Source organism: Phocoena phocoena, chromosome 19 (genome assembly GCF_963924675.1).
Source record: "Phocoena phocoena chromosome 19, mPhoPho1.1, whole genome shotgun sequence".
Taxonomy (NCBI): Eukaryota; Metazoa; Chordata; class Mammalia; order Artiodactyla; family Phocoenidae; genus Phocoena; species Phocoena phocoena.
Genome location: NC_089237.1, coordinates 45,508,692 through 45,524,992, shown reverse-complemented (window position 1 = coordinate 45,524,992; position 16,301 = coordinate 45,508,692). Strand labels below are relative to the sequence as shown.

The following is a 16,301-nucleotide window of genomic DNA, read 5'->3' as shown; positions in this document are numbered from 1 at the left end:
TTTGATTATCAATAGTATTCTTAAAATATGAACAGGTTGAGAATATCTAAACTGTTGGCATTCCTTAAAGAAAACATCCCAGTACAAAATGCCAGAAGTACATTCACTTTGGAGATGAAAAAGCACCCATCTGTTCATATATATATATATTTTTCCCCCTAGTTGAATTTCTGGCTCCAAGCAATTAAATGATGCTAGGAAACAATATCAATTCAATTTTCAAAATCAGGCACACTGCCATATGCTTTCCACATATCTCATAATGCCTAAATCTCTTTATAATCTTGACCTCTCTCCCAAGCTCCAGAGCCTATCTCACAACTGTACATTAAGTATTTATAACTAGTACATCCAGTACCGCCTCACCTCCAATTTTCACTCCTCTCACATCTAAAGAGAAAACACACACACACAAACACACCCCTTCCAATTAGTTTTTCCCCATTTCCATTATCATTCTTACTTATCCAGGCTCAAAATCTCCAAGTTATATCTTTAATTCTTTCTTTGCCTTGACACTCTGTTCTACTATCTAACTGACGGTCAATTCTGCAACTCTTCTTGCACAATTTCTTATATATCTCATACTCCCTTTTCATTCCCATGGCATCCCTCTAGATAAAGCCCATATCTCCAAAAAAAGACCTTACTCCAAATAACCGTAAAAACCTCCCTAGTCTCACTTCCTGTAGGACCCTTTCCCTGCCAATAAATTTTGTATAAAGATAACTACAAAATGCATAGCACCACACTGTCCTTATCAAAGAATTCACACTCTAGCAGAAGACACAAAAAACAACATAAGTAGATAAGCATTACACTGATTTAAACAAAATGTTCTAGGAAGGTAAAAGTGACAGTTACTACAGGGGAGGTTTTCAGAGAAGGTTACAGCTGAACTGGAGAAAAGCATTTCAGACAGAGAATAGCCTAGTATGTGATGGTTCACATTTTGCAGGAAGGACAAGTCATTCAGTGGTAGGTGAAAAGAAGGAGAGAAGACTAGAAATGTAGGCTTGAGTCAGACTGTGAAAAGTTTAGACTTGCTCCAATTAAAATGTGAAACAAGCAAAGATATAAGAATGCTTTAAGTTTTAGTGTGTTTGCTAGTTTGCTTTTAATATGTAATTTTTAAAACAAAAATTAACACAAGCACTAATAAAACTGGACACATCTACCTTAAGTGTGACCAATGGTAAATCACTTATCATATACACTTTGGATTAGTAAACAGACTGCAGGAAAATTAGACATGAGGACAGTATTTTGTACATGTTCATTAGGTCAGATTGGTTTATGTTATTTAAATCCTCTGTGTCCTTACTGATATTTTTGTTTTCATGATCTAACAATTACTGAGAAAGGCATGTTTAAAATCTCCTACTGTATTTATGGATTTGTCTATTTCTTAATACCAGATATTATATTTCTTCAGTTCTGTACCATCCATTTGATTTTATTTTATATAGATTCCAATTTCCTGGTGTCGTAAGAATTACGACATAATGCCCTATTTAATGACACAGAAAATGCTGCACAAGAATAAGCTTTTCAGTCCATTTTTGGACCAAATCTAACTAACCTTTTATGCTGTTCAAAACAGTTTGGTAATTATTTTCCCCAGGCTCTTTCCTTTCTGTCAGCAATCTACTTAAAGCCAAACATACCTCAGTATTTAAGAGCACATCAATGCTACTCAGTCTGACCTCCACTTTACGCAGAGAATGGCTGCCCACATGATCAAAGGAGTTTAAAGTCGCACCAAAAAACCTGAATTACTTACAGATATGTTATCTGGTCACATTTCCTAGCTCTCTTGTCTTTCTAGGTGGTTACTTGCCCTTTTAAAAATTTCTTTAAGTTGAAAGAGGGCAATTCTTCAAAGTTCACTGAAACTATAATTCAGTTTCATTAGGTTTGCTTTGGAATAAACATATTAAACCATCAGATGATTTTTATAATGTCTTCAAAACCATGAAGAAAGAAAATAATAAAGAATGGTAAACAAAAGGCATACAAATCAGCACACTGTGGTTAAAAAAAAAAAATAGAAGGCCTGCCCCGTGAATAAGTTCAGCTTAGGCTCTCACAGTAACAGGCTTTAGCAGAGGAGCACGACTGTTCACAGGCCTTATTAGGATAGTCATTCCCTAGACGGATCCTGAGGTTTGAGAGACATGTTGAGAGAAGCAAGGCCACCCATGTAGGCAGCTAGATATGCTGAATCAACCCTGGCAATGAAGGTGAAGGTGGTGCGGGCAAAATTACCTCACATCTCCCATTATTAATACACTATCTGATCCCCGAGAGCAGGAATTGTTTCTGTTTTGCTCACACTGTACCCCATCACTTAATATAGTGTATGGGATGTGGGAGGTGCTCAGTAAATATTTGCTAGGTTAATAAATGATTCCGCACCAGTTATTTCTTCTCTAAGGCCTTGATTTCCTATAAAGCAAAAGGGTTGGACTAGATCAATATATTCATTTTCAGCTCTAAACTTCTTTGAGTTAGAATTTTTAAATACACCACATAAATGTCAGTCAAGTTATTCCAGGACATCCGGGTCTGAATATATGCCTAGTCACAAGGTTTCACAACATCTTATCGCAGTCCAGTACAAGACAAACAATGAATTTACCCTGTTGAAACTACTGAAACTTAATACTTATGTTTCATGGGTGCACATATATGTTGAAACTTATGAAATTGTACACTTTAAATGTGTCCAGTTTATTGTATGTCCATTATACCTTGATAAAGCTATTAAAACACACACACAAAAGAAACTACCGAAACTGCTCAATATTGCTAAGGCAGTAAGAGATATAAGCTACCTATTGTAGAAATAAAATATGCCTGACCATCCAGCTAAAACAGGAGAGAAGTAGATGCTCATAAAAACAATAATAATGGCAATGGCAAAATTTAGCTCCTTTAGATGTCTGAAGACTCAGAAAAACCCGTTGCCTGGCTTAACCAAGTAATCTTACTATGATGGAAGCACACTTACTTTTTAAATAGTATAACATATATTTACCTTCCTTAATTATTTGTCAATTAGAAACTACTTTCTAACCTTTTACAACTTTCTCCAAAAATGAAAATTTAATTATTTTTTAGTCCATTATTTTAAATAGTATCTCAAATAATGAAGCAACTTGACTACATCACAAAACCACTAGTTCATGAAATCAGGTTTTATTAAATATACTTGCTAATGGGAATTCCCTGGTGATCCAGTGGCTAAAACTCTGTGCTTTCACTGCAGACGGCGTAAATTCGATCCCTGGTCAGGGAACTAAGATCCCACAAAAAAAAAAAAAAAAGAAAGAAAGAAAAAATAGAAATATATTTGCTAAAGATTGAAATGAGATTAAACATTAAAGTATGTCCTTTATCTTTAAAGTTTTTTAATGGTTTTCAAACCACCTCTAATTGTTCCGGGCAGAAAGTTTGGCTTCTAAATATTTCAAAGCCCTTTCTAAATAGTTCAAATCACTAGTTATATATAAGAAACACTGGTAGAAACTATACGGGAATAAGAAGACTCTAGAAAGTATCAAGTCCTCAAACTTAGCACCCAATTTGTGTACACTTGGCTTGACATAAAAAGTCAAAGAGTTATTCAAATATTTATATGAAGGCACATGAAGAGAAACGTCGTAACATACTTTATAATGTGACTAACTGCCAACAACAAGGTAAGGGGAAATCTAAGGCATTCACCGTGGGCAGATTCTAAGAAGAGAAAAAAAGTTTATACTGATGACTTTTCCATAGATTGACTTGTTCCTTCTGATTACTCTTAATTAAATTGTCTAAGCCTGGGCATAAAAATGAAAAAGTCATTATTCAAAGGATACCAAAAGTTTAAAAAGAACAATAGCTGCTTTTGTAACATTTAAAAGAAAAGATAAACAATTCAAGCTTACTTTAACATAAACAGCATTTCATGAGAAATTGCTGGTGGATATGTAAAGTAGTACAGCCACTGTATAAAAAGCTAAATACAGAATTACCATATGACCCAGCAATTCCACTCCTGAGTATTTGAAAAGATTTGAAAACAAGGACTCAAGTAGATACTTGTACACCAACATTCATAGCAGCATTATTCATAGTAGCTAAAAGGTGGAAACAACGGATGACTGGATAAATGAAATGTAGTATATACATACAATGGAATACTTCTCAGCCATAAAAAGAAATGAAGTTCTGATACATGCTGCAAAATGGATGAACCCTGAAAATGTTATGCTAAGTGAAATGAGCCAGATGTAGAAGGACAAATATATTAACTCTAGTTATACGAAATATCTAGAATAGGCAAATTCACAGAGATAAAAAGGAGATTAGAAGTTACCAGTGGCTGGGGATGGGGGTGGGGGCGGTGGGAAATGAGTGGGGAATAGGGAGTTTTTGCTTAATGGTTACAGAGTTTCTGTCTGGTGTTTTTAAAGTTTTGTAAGTAGATGGTAGTGATACAGATGTACAACATTGTGAATATAATTAATACCACTTAATTCTACATTTAAAAATGGTTAAGGGCTTCCCTGGTGGCGCAGTGGTTGAGAGTCCGCCTGCCAATGCAGGGGACGCGGGTTTGTGCCCCGGTCCGGGAAGATCCCACATGCCGTGGAGCGGCTGGGCCCACGAGCCATGGCCGCTAAGCCTGCGCGTCCGGAGCCTGTGCTCCGCAACAGGAGAGGCCGCAGCAGTGAGAGGCCCACGTACCGCAAAAAAAAAAAAAAAAGGTTAAAATGTCAAATTTTATGATATATATATTTTTTTAAACCACAATTTTTAAAAAACAGCATTTCACAATCATCCCACATATTAAAATACAAAGGGAAAATGTGCCTTTATGTAAAATGGAGAGAAGTGGTGGTCATCACATTAACCAAGCTGCCCAACTTGGCCACTTGCAGCCTCACTTTACGTGCCTTCTGATGGGATTGATATAATGATCTCGCTGGAAATTCTGACCTGATCATCTTATCAGGAAGAAAGCAGCATATCTAGAATATGGGACATTCTGTAGGACAACTGGCCTGGACACTTCAGAAGTTTCACCATCATTAAGAAAAGAGACTGTTGATATGACTGTTCTAGATGGGGGAAACTAAAAAAACACAAGAGCCAAATGCAATGCTGGGACCTTGACTGCATCTGATCTGGAAGAAAAGGAGCTATAAGAGATAGTTGGGGGATAATAGAGGAATTTTGAGTTATGAACAGCATGTGCGATGATAGTACTGAATTACTGTTGATTTCTCAGTTACAATAATGGTACATGGGTTATACAAGAGAATGTCCTTGTACTTAGGAAATACATACTTGGGAGGTATTTACAGGTGAAATGTCATAAAATCTGCAACCTACTTCTGGATCATTTGGCAAAAGAGAGTGTGTGTGTGTGTGTGTGTGTGTGTGTGTGTGTGTGTGCGCATACACGTGAGAGGGGTTAGGAGGGGGAACATTTGGGGTAAGATAACAGTTGGTGAATTTAAATGAAAGATATACAGGTGTTCATGTAGTTTTCTTTCAATTTTACTGTGGGTTTGACATTTTCAAAATTAAAAAACAAAAGATTAAAAAAATCAGAATTCAGACTTCCCCAGTGGTCCAGTGGTTAAGACTCTGCGTTTCTCATGCAGGGGGCACAGGTTTGATCCCTGGTCAGGGAACTAAGATCCCACATGCTGTGCAGCACGGCCAAAAGAAAAAAAAATCAGAATTCCTCGAAATTTCCTCTTTCCCCCAGAGTATACTTAGGAATGCTAAATGAACACGGGGGGAAATATAGCATATTCAGGGCTTTACATACCTTCCACATCATACCAATGCGCACCATTTGTGATCCCATCTTTGAAAGTCTCATCTTCATCTCCAGGACAATGAGGGGCACCAGTTTTCATTATGGGGTGGTTTGAAGCATAGGCTTTTGCCAAGTATTTAAATACTTCATCATCTGAGGTTTTGCTATAGATTCCAGTAGCCTTATGTTCTGGAGAATCATCAAAAGGATAACTTGCTACCACCGAGCCACCATGCAGATTTCCAGAAAGCACAAACCTTTGAAAACATAACCAAATCACATATCACTTTTTAAAGGAAACAGAAAACATGTATTTTAAAATTCTACATCTTTTATAAATGAACTTAGATATTCCTCTTGACACCTAGAAGACAACTCTATCAGCTGTTAGACTAACAACAATAAAATAAAAAGAAAATGGAAAGTATTATTAACTCAATAAATTTCAAACAGTTTTTACAGTCCAAGTTAACTTCAAATAACTTTAAATAATTTCCCCATCACTGAAAAAAATAGCTGAATAACACAGTGTAAATTTATGTCAGGAGACGTCTTATTCAGGGAACTGTAAAATCATGTATTAAGTTGAACAATATGAACTTGCCACTATTCAACCATGTCTTGACCTACAAAAATTACAATTTCATAGAGTTCAATCTAATTCTTGGACTTCATATTGTGTTAATTTCATAGAAAGCATGGCTGGCATAAATAAATATTTGTTGAATATACGAGTTAGGTTAATAAGTTTCATGCTTTTTATATTACTGTCCAGAGAGAAATTTTAAGATAGGGAGTCTAATTTAAAACAGGATGTGCTTTGTCTCATTCCATTTTCACAGTATACTAAATTCACATTTTCAGGAGAGAAGCCATAGTTGAGAAAATTCAGCGGGGGAAAGACCTGAGCTGCTTTCAGATAAAAACAATACAGCACATTGCATCACTGTAAAAGCAGCTCTCTTTCTAGGTGCAAGGTTCCTGGTTGGACCATTAAAAAATAAACTGACATGGAGACAAGGCTGCTTCTATAAAAGAAACATTTTAAACTTTTTGCATTTTTATTGATACTTTTAAGCGAACCCATTTACAATTTGGTCAAATTTATAGATATAGAAATACTGAAGAATGCCTTTTATGGTAAAAGGTAAAGGCAAAAACATGCCGAAGTCCTATTTATACATTTTTCTCTCAGGTAACAGTTCAAACCATTACTATGAGTGGAGATTAAACACTTTTCTCTTTGCACTCAAAATTAGATTTTTTGCTTCTGCCTTTCTGTGGCTGAAATAAACTGACCTACAGTAATTCTAAAGGGGGTTGATTTATAACATTTCTTTCTATATGTTTGAAAGAAAATTAAGTCTACGATATGTTTAATTTGAAAGGTTAAGTATGATCAGTACCTCCCAGAGGAGGTCAAACAATGAAAATTACTTGTAACAGAGAATCTATTCATCAGAAGACAGAATTTAGCTGATAAAGACAGTGATTAAACACCAGAATAGACTATGAAAGAAGATTAGTTTTACATAATTAAAATTAGCACAGTTCTAGATACCAGAGGGGAATGCCATTTGGTATAGTGGCAATAGCACAGGCTTTAAAACCAGGCAAATATGCGTAAGAACATTTGGTTTTGCAGACATGTCATTCACTAGTAACATGATCAGGAGAAGCTGCTGCCTCTAAATCCATTGAACCCCAGTTTCTCTCTCATCTGTAAAATGGGGATTAATGCTACCTGCCTCCCAGGGTTGTTACAAGAATTAAATAAGATAATACATGTACAATTATCTTCTAGCACAATGACTGCTTTATAGCCCCTGCTCAACAAATGTTCATTCCTTTGGAGACCTCTAGCATCCTGCTTAGGGAATCACTGCCTTACAGACTATAATTCTACTCACCAGTTCCAATGCTACAATGTTACAGAAACAAAAACTAAGCATCTATTCTAACTCCGATTTACCCATCCCTCCTCCATAGCAAGTTATTAACAATTTACTTTTTGGTTTCTAGGCCTAAAATAATTTAAGTACTTCCCCACCACCACCCCACACTGACTTTGGGAAAGTTACAAGAAGGCTGGCCCAGTTCAGACAATCAACTGAGCAACAAATTTTCTTGAGTGTCAACTATAAGCCAAATGTTCTATAGGCACTAAGGAATATATTAGTGAAGAAACAAATACAAAAATGCCCTCATGGCATTCATAGTCTAGTGGGGAAAAAAAAAAAAGGGTAACTGAATATTCTAAATAAGTGAAGCATGTTACTTTATACATGTTCAATTAAAATTTTAAATTCCAAGATTCTGTATTAAATGCTGTTTTTCACTTTGACATTTCTACTAACACTTCTCAGAAATACTGTTAAAATGGCCTAACCAAATACTTTTAGAACAATGAAATATTTGCAATCTACTTGAGTGATAAAATTAAATTATTAGATTTTCCTTACTCTACTCACATAGTTTTAAAAGCACCAATGCCACTCTGGTAAGGGCGATTTCAAAAGAAAGTGATATCTATTATAGTGGTTGTAAGATTATTTCTTTTAGTCTTTGTCAAACCAACTTTGTATATCGATCCAATTTTATTTTAAGGGTATTTTATGGTTTCCAATCAAATCAATTCTCTTAAGTGTTTCTCACACTTGACTTCAATATCATATATCATTCCTTGTGTAAGATTTAAAGTAACTGGTAAATATATCATAAAAATTATAAACAAGAGTCTGTAGATATTAAAAAGTCAATCTCCAAGTTAACTTTATTATGGATGAGTCAATTATCAGTAGTACAGAATCATGGATTGGATGAAGTATAAAGTGAAACAAAGAAAATAAACTCCACTTTCCCAAGCAGGAGGAAATGAGTGTTAAATTGTTACATATCCAAAACAACAACAAAAATCTATTTCTAACACAGCTGGGTGAATAGGATATCAAGAAATTATTCAAATGATTTCACGAAATACATTGAAAAAGGTAATTTCCCTGTACAGATGGATGTCTGTGGTTTTAGAATTTCCTATCCATAAAGCTGTCTCTATATATTTAGGAATCAATCTCAAATCGTGTATGTGCTTGTTTTTTTTACTTTATTCACATATCAATGTCACTTGTTACTGATTAATCATTAAATAATATGCATCTTGAGTTATTTATGATTGAGGATGGAAGGATGTACTTTTCACCCTATATACTTACATACCTTCCCTTCTGATTAGAGTTACATTTGAAAAGAGGGCGGATATGATTAGGGTAGTCCATAGCCACAAAATAGAGCCACTTCCTTTGTAATACCAACTGACACAGATGAGCTTTTAAAATCTTCACAAGCTCCTATCATTGAATAGCCAGCCCAGACCATATCTTTAATCATTAAATACTGGTGATATGAAAGAGTTATCCAAAGAGCACATTTTTGGTCCTAGATTTAAAATTTAAAGCTTTCAGTATAGTCTCAAGGTGACTTGCACCAAGACAAAGCTCATTTTTATTTCTGGTCACAGCAGAAGTAATACTGAAGAGAAAAATCTACTCACAGAATTTACATCCCTGCAAAGGTCATGATGGGGCTTTTTAAACGTGTCCTTCAAGCAATGCAAACAGTGAATTTGATATATCATCTCAGAAAGGCCTTGGCCATCATAGCTTCTGACAATAAGCTATATGTTAAAGTCACACTTCTTATGTAAATGTTCAGAGGTCCTGACACCATTATCTTTATTTTTTTATTTTATTTAAATTTATTTATTTATTTATCTATTTTTGGCTGCGTTGGGTCTTCATTGTTACACTTGGGCTTTCTCTAGTTGCGGCGAGCTGGGACTACTCTTCGTTGCAGTGAGCGGGCTTCTCATTGCTGTGGCTTCTCTTGTGGTGGAGCCCGGGCTCTAGGCACGTGTGCTTCAGAAGTTGTGGCATGCAGGCTCAGCAGTCGTAGCTTGTGGGCTTAGTTGCTTTGCGACATGTGGGACTTCCCAGACCAGGGCTCCAACCTGTGTCCCCTGCATTTGCAGGCAAATTCTTAACCACTGCGCCACCAGGAAGTCCCGACACCACTATCTTTAAAGGAAAAATCTTCCCAGAAAGCATGTGAAATTAATACCTACAAGGGATCTCAGAAGGAGTGAAGTGAAAGGTAGGAGATAAAAAGAATCTAGAATTGTCATAATGGCCATGAATTTTTCAAGGTCTGCTATATATGCTGAAGCTTGTAGAAGAGATGATTCCAAGTCCTAAAGGGAAACTTCTTTGCTCATTATTGCTTGTATCTTATCTGTCACTCAGCTATCTTCTTCAAATCCGGATGGAAAGATTAACTGCTTCACAAGCTTTATGAAGACACAAAAATGGGGATATGCTGGCAAAGCCGATGCTTGACAAAAGGAAGAGGTGCATGGTCACTTCAGATATTATTCCATCTGGAATAAGTTCCTTCTTCCTTTATTCCTCTCCTCCACGTTTTTGCTGAAAATCCTACCCATCTCTCAAGACTCAGTTCAAGTTCTATCTTCTCCACAGAGATGACCCATATTATTGTAGCCCACACACATTTTGCCAGTAGGAACAATTCCTGTAAGGTTTAACTGGGTACATAAACACACCATATATATAGTTATAATATTTTCTTGTTATACACCAATTTCTTCAGGTCCTCGTGCTTCCTTTAAGTTTTTAAATCTCACAGAGCGGTTACTAACACTTAAGGTGTCTATTAAGTGTGACAATTAGCCATTTGGCCCTGGCCCACTAATAATATGCACAAGTGGCAGCAGAAACCCTTCAGAGTCTAAAATGAAGCTGCTTACAGATGAAGGTTCCAGATCTGTACAAGTTCTCCAGCCAGCCATACCTATATGCTCCACAGCTGAGTCAGAGGTAAAGACTGGAAGTGAATCAGTTTCTGTTAAATAACCAAGAAGAAGACCCCGGGAGTGTCATCTGTCATTTCTAGGCTACAGTCTCCCTCCATGCCCGTTAAGAGCACTGACTAAATGCGTGAGTTGAAGTCCCAGCTACAGAACAGGGATGTTAATGCTGTCTGTCTCATCAGGTTGTGGCCAACATAAACTGAGATCATGCAGTCCACGGAAAGGGCTTATCACAGTGCCTGTAGTAATAAGATAATCGCAATCTTGTCAGTTTATGTATAAAATAAGTGAGCTGACCTAGGTCATCCTTAATGTCTCTTCCGTCGCTCATATTCTACGATCCTGTGAGAACAGGGGCCAGGATGCTAGAAGAGTCTCCCCTCCAGCCAAACAGCGCTCTCTGCATCCTTTGAACAAATGACACCCTCTAGGCAGCGCTTCTCGGACAATTAGCCGGACAGGAGGCTAAGCAGCCTGGGCCCTGTCCCCGTTACGGGGTGTCGCTCTTCGCCCTCACTACCCCCGTCCCTTAGGCCTGAGAGCACCGTTTGAGCGCTTACTGAGTGCCGGACCCAGCCTCTGCTCTAGAGGCTCACTTGGATGGGGAGGGGGAGGGGGCGGGGGGGAGGAGGTGGCGGTGGAGGGAAGACGACACTCACTTGTTCCTGCGGATCCACTCGATCAGGGCGCGCACCTCGGGCACGTCGTCCAGGGACGGGGGCTCACCGGTGCTGAACTGGTCCGGGAAGCTGCGGTTGAGGTCGCGGCCACGGCTGTTGTCGCGGCCGCTGGCCCCGGGAGGGCCGCTGACGCTGAAGCCGCAGTCGCCCTCGTGGGCGCGCTCGAAGCCGTCGGGGTTGAGGCTGGGCAGCACGTACACGTCAGTGGTGTTGAGCAGGCGGACCAGGCGCAGGTCCCCGCGGCGGTAGCCAGCCGCCAGCTCGCGGGCCAGGTAGACGAGCACCTGGCGCGAGACGGTCTCGTCGCCGTGCATGTTGCCCACCAGCTTCACCTGCGGCCGGCCGGGCAGGAGCGGCCCCGCCGCGTCGGGCCCCGTATCGCCGTCAGAAGGCGGCGGCCCCAGGCCCGCCGTGAGGCGCAGCACCCACAGCGGCCGGCCCTCCACCGAGCTGCCGATGCTGAAGAGGCGGGCCAGGCCCGGGGGCCCCGCGGCCGCCGCCTCCCTCAGCGCCAAGCCCAGCTCCTCTTCGTGGTAGTAGCGGTTGAACTGGCCCTTGACCGCCTCGGCGCCCGCGCTCGTCGTCGTCGTCGTCGCCTCCGCCTTCTTGATGTGCGCTGCCCGGGCCGCGCTCCGCAGCAGCAACAGCACACACAGCAGCAGCGAGACGCGCCCTGGCCGCCAGGGCGGCCGCGCGTCCCAGCCTCTCGCCATCTTCCAGCAGCGCTGCAAACCCGGATCCCGTTCCCTCGGCTCCGCGCTCCGGGAGGCCTTGGCCAGCCGGATCCCCTCCGCTCCTAGCAACCCCATCCCGCCCTCCAGGCCGCAGCCAATCGCGGGCGGCCCTGCTGCGGCGTCACGCCGAGGGGCGGGGCTGTCCTTAAAGTAGCCGATTCCCTCTGGGCGTGCCTTCCTTCTCTCGGGGAAGAGTTTGGTCACTCTCTTCATCGGTCTAGGTTCCTGTCGCTCTCTTTCCCTTCTCCCCGTTTCCCTTCTGCGTTTGCTCCGCTTCTCCTCTACTCCCTCAGTCTCTTTCTGGCTTACCCCTTAAATTCTCACCCCTTTTTCTCTGAGTACTCTCACTAGCTTCCTTCCCATCTTTGTTGCAGCTTTTCCTAGCGGCGCTTTAACGCTTAGAACCGAGAATTGAAAGAATCAAAAGGTTAGAAAGACTCAAAGGACTCGAAAAAATCCAAAGGTTCTAAAGAATCTACCTTGGAAGAGCTAAAAGACGCCTCAGCCCTTTGCACCTTGCACCCCTTCCATCGGAGTCTGTCGCCCAGCGCCTCGGCAGCGGTTGAAAAGACTGGGACACTTGGAGTGGCAGAGGGCTCACTACCTCATTTCAGTTTTTAGTCTCTATGTTGAAAGAAGGTGTCTCCTTTATGTACAGTGGAAATCTGCTATGTAGTAGGCTCCCTTTGTGTTAATGGATATATTTCCTTGGTGTTACCCCAGTTTATTTCACTGCCATTGGTTCCTGTGTGTGCTGTTCTCAGCCCTGTAGGCAGATTTCATTTCATGATTCACTTGCCCACCTCTCACACCTCTCCTGAGCGAGATACTTGTTTAACTGTGGCCTTAGAATAACATTCTGAAAGCAGCAGGTATGACATTTCTGGAGACACTTGCTTGGTGAGAATAATTCCGGAACGCCTCAAAACTGACAAGTACCCTGTTTTATCATCTGGAGAAGAGGCCTTTAAACTGGTCTTCAAAGTAGGCTTAAATCACTTTAGCTTGAAAAAACACAAAACCTCACAATCCTTTTATCAAGTGTGAAATTCTACCCAACAAAGAACATAATTACAATAACTGTTCTGGTTCCTTCTTTCAGAGCCAAGCGATTCAAATCTCCTTCCTTGAACTATGATTGAACCCTAATATGAATAGTAAAGAGTTCATTCATTTATCAGATTTTTACTGAGCAACTATTGTGTGCTAGAGCTACGTGCTGGTAAGCAATTCACTCTGCTCAGTTAGAGGTTGGATACAGTTTGTGATAAGTGGTACAATATGGATATGGGGGCCCAGGTGAGGGAAACCTCATTCAAGCCAAGGAGGAGTAAGAGAGAAAGAGAGAAACTAGGGGAGGAAGGGAGGTATTCTGGACAGAAGGAAGAGCAAGCGCCGAAGGCTTGAGAGCAAATACTGCACATTCTGAGAACTGCATGCAGAGCAGGATTGTGAAGGAGCTCACAGGTATGGAGGACACAAGCCAGAGAAGCAGAACCAGAACCCAAAGAGCCTCACAAGCCAGACTCTGGGGAGCACTTGATCTGTAAGACCACGGAGAGGCACTGATGGATTTTAAGCTAGTTTAGAAAAATCCCTCTGACAGTAACATGGAGAATGGAGTGGAAGGACTAAGACTCGAGACCAAGAACCCTGTAAGGAAGATATAATCCGAGAAGAAATGAGGCTCTGAACCCTCAAGGACAGTGCCAGTGGAGGTAGAAAGAAGGAAATGGATTTGAAAGACCTTTAGGAGAGAAAGTGGACAGGATCTGGTGACAGAGAGAGACAGAGGGTTGTAGGCTGACTTCAGTTGCCAAAGCAACTTGCAGGTGTTCAATGAGGTGTAGGACAGGAGAAAGCGCGGGCTTAGGTGAAGATGATGACTTTAGCACAGTCACTCTGGTCCTGTGAGCTACTCTTCTCCTCCCTGCCTGTTTGGTTTAGTGCGCCTTTTACACAGCAGCTGCAACTCATCAGAAACAAAGCCTCAACTCTGTACAGAGACCACTCCTCCCTTCCCCCCCTCCAACCCGGAGTACTTAATCATTACACTGTGTACTTTTAGAATAATCCAAATCAAAGAAGCCCCAGGGGACATGTTAACCTCTAATCAAATATTTCCTTTTCTACCATTTTCACTCTCCTTTGAAGCCTCTTCCTGCCAACTCACTCCTGCAGCCTCACCTAGTGAGGCAATAAATAAACATGTGAAGGCAGTGAAATAATGTGATGTAACTTGAGCCACCACCCTCCCAGGAATCCCTGGGCCTCCTGCCTTGTGATTGTAGCCTCTTTTGGGTCTGGAGTCTCCATCCTAAGCAGGTACCCCGTGCTGATGGTTAGAAATGAAACCCAAAGCTCCCAACCCGGTCACTGCTCACTGGAGGGGAAAACTCCAACTAAATAACTCCAGCTGCCCCTGAGAAATCTTAACCTTGTGACAGGTGTCCCTTTTCTCCTTCCCACAAAGAAAGTCTTGGCCTCACAAGTGAGGGAACTTGGGGAAAGGCTTCCGGTTCACAGAAGCAGAGTGGTAATGACCTGGATTTTTGGAAACAGGGCAGAGCTTTTGAATGGCCTGCCCGACTTCAGCAACCACTTTTTCTAAAAAGACTCTTAGGTAATTGAAGCACACCATAGATCATGAACCTGTAAATGTCACACTGTCCGGCAGAAATACCCACAGACTGACACATTCAATTTGGCAAATGTTTATGGAGCATCCATCTAGTGAAAGGTCTGCTGTGCTGGGTGCAGGAGGATTGGAAGATGAATGAAGGATTGTCCTCTTCTAGGAGGCCAGAGTCTAGTGAGGGAGATATAACATAGACAGGACAGAATATTCCCATGAGGCCAGTGCTATGTAACAGGCACTGTGCTAAACCCTTTACATTGGTTGATGCATTTAATCTTCACAACAATCCTGAGCTATGTACTATTATCTTTCCCGTTTCAAAGATAAATAAATATACTGAGGCACCAGATCTCACAGCTGGCGAGCCAAAGATCCAGGACTCAAACTCAGGGAGTCTGGCTTCAGAGTCTGTGTGTTTACTCTATGATAAAACTACTTCTATGTAGTGAACTAAAACAAAACAAAATGAAACAAAAACAAAAAAAAAAACCTTCTATTGGAACACAGAGGAAAAAGCAACTAATTATGATGGGGAGTCAGAGAAAAGTTCATCAATACTGTTAGACCATGAACTGAGTTCAAATCCTAGATCAGCCATTTTCTAGCTGTTTACAGGCTCCAGACGCGCAGGCTCAGCGGCCATGGCTCACGGGCCCAGCCGCTCCGCGGCATGTGGGATCTTCCCGGACCGGGACATGAACCCGTGTTCCCTGCATCGACAGGCGGACTCTCAACCACTGCGTCACCAGGGAAGCCCACCTTGAGAGCTTTTTGAAAATACAAGTGTAGGGGGGAATGGGAGTGGCTGCTTGATGGATACAGGGTTTCCTTTTGGGCAATGAAAAAATTGTGGAACTAGATAAAACTGATGGTTGTACAAGATTGTAAATGTACTAAATGCCATTGAAATGTACAGTTTAAAATGGTTAATTTTATGTTACGTGAGCTAAAATTTAAAGAAAAAAAAAAAACTAACACCCTGAATTCCCTGAGAGTCATTATTACCTGGGAGGTAATAAAGAGCATGTATGAGGGTGGAAGAGTTTCAGAGAGAAAAGGAAGACTGGAGGAAGTTCCTGAGAAGTGTGAGACCTTAGAAGAGACACACCTTTAAGATAACTTCAGGGAAGACTTACCATACTTTTCAGGAATCGGATTTGGATTTCCTTTGGATGTGACCATGCTGAGACAGGGCTGAGTAGAGCTTAGTCTTACTTGGGTTATACCTTATACCTATTGTATAAGTCTGCCCAAGGCTGGTCCTAGATTCTAGCAACAAATTCAAATGAGACCAAGCGCTCTCTTGCCCAGACATAGGCAGGTATGCCCCCATCCAAAGACATCTTCCAATAAAAACAGCAATAAACTAGGACTGTGTGCTCTTACATAAAGGCCCCAGAGCACAACTCACACCTCCCGACCAGAAAAATATTGTTACCAGGGGTGCTCTGGCAGTCAGCAATTGCAGCCTCTAATTTTGATGCAAATACTTGCCGAGACTGGATTGGCACAAACAAAGCACATTCACACCCAGCCAGCTGGACTC

General features: G+C 41.0%; 1 protein-coding gene across 1 annotated transcript in view; it reads right to left on the bottom strand.

Annotated features, from left to right (window-relative positions):
* CPD (carboxypeptidase D) overlaps positions 1 to 12,096 on the bottom strand; it is a 63,344-nt gene extending 51,248 nt beyond the window's left edge. Inside the window, exons 1-2 of the mRNA XM_065896445.1 lie at positions 11,363 to 12,096; positions 5,831 to 6,078 (exon numbers count right to left, since the gene is read on the bottom strand). Coding sequence (XP_065752517.1) covers positions 5,831 to 6,078; positions 11,363 to 12,096 — 982 coding nt within the window. The remainder of the gene's footprint in view (positions 1 to 5,830; positions 6,079 to 11,362) is intronic.
* Between the last annotated feature and the right edge of the window lie 4,205 nt (positions 12,097 to 16,301).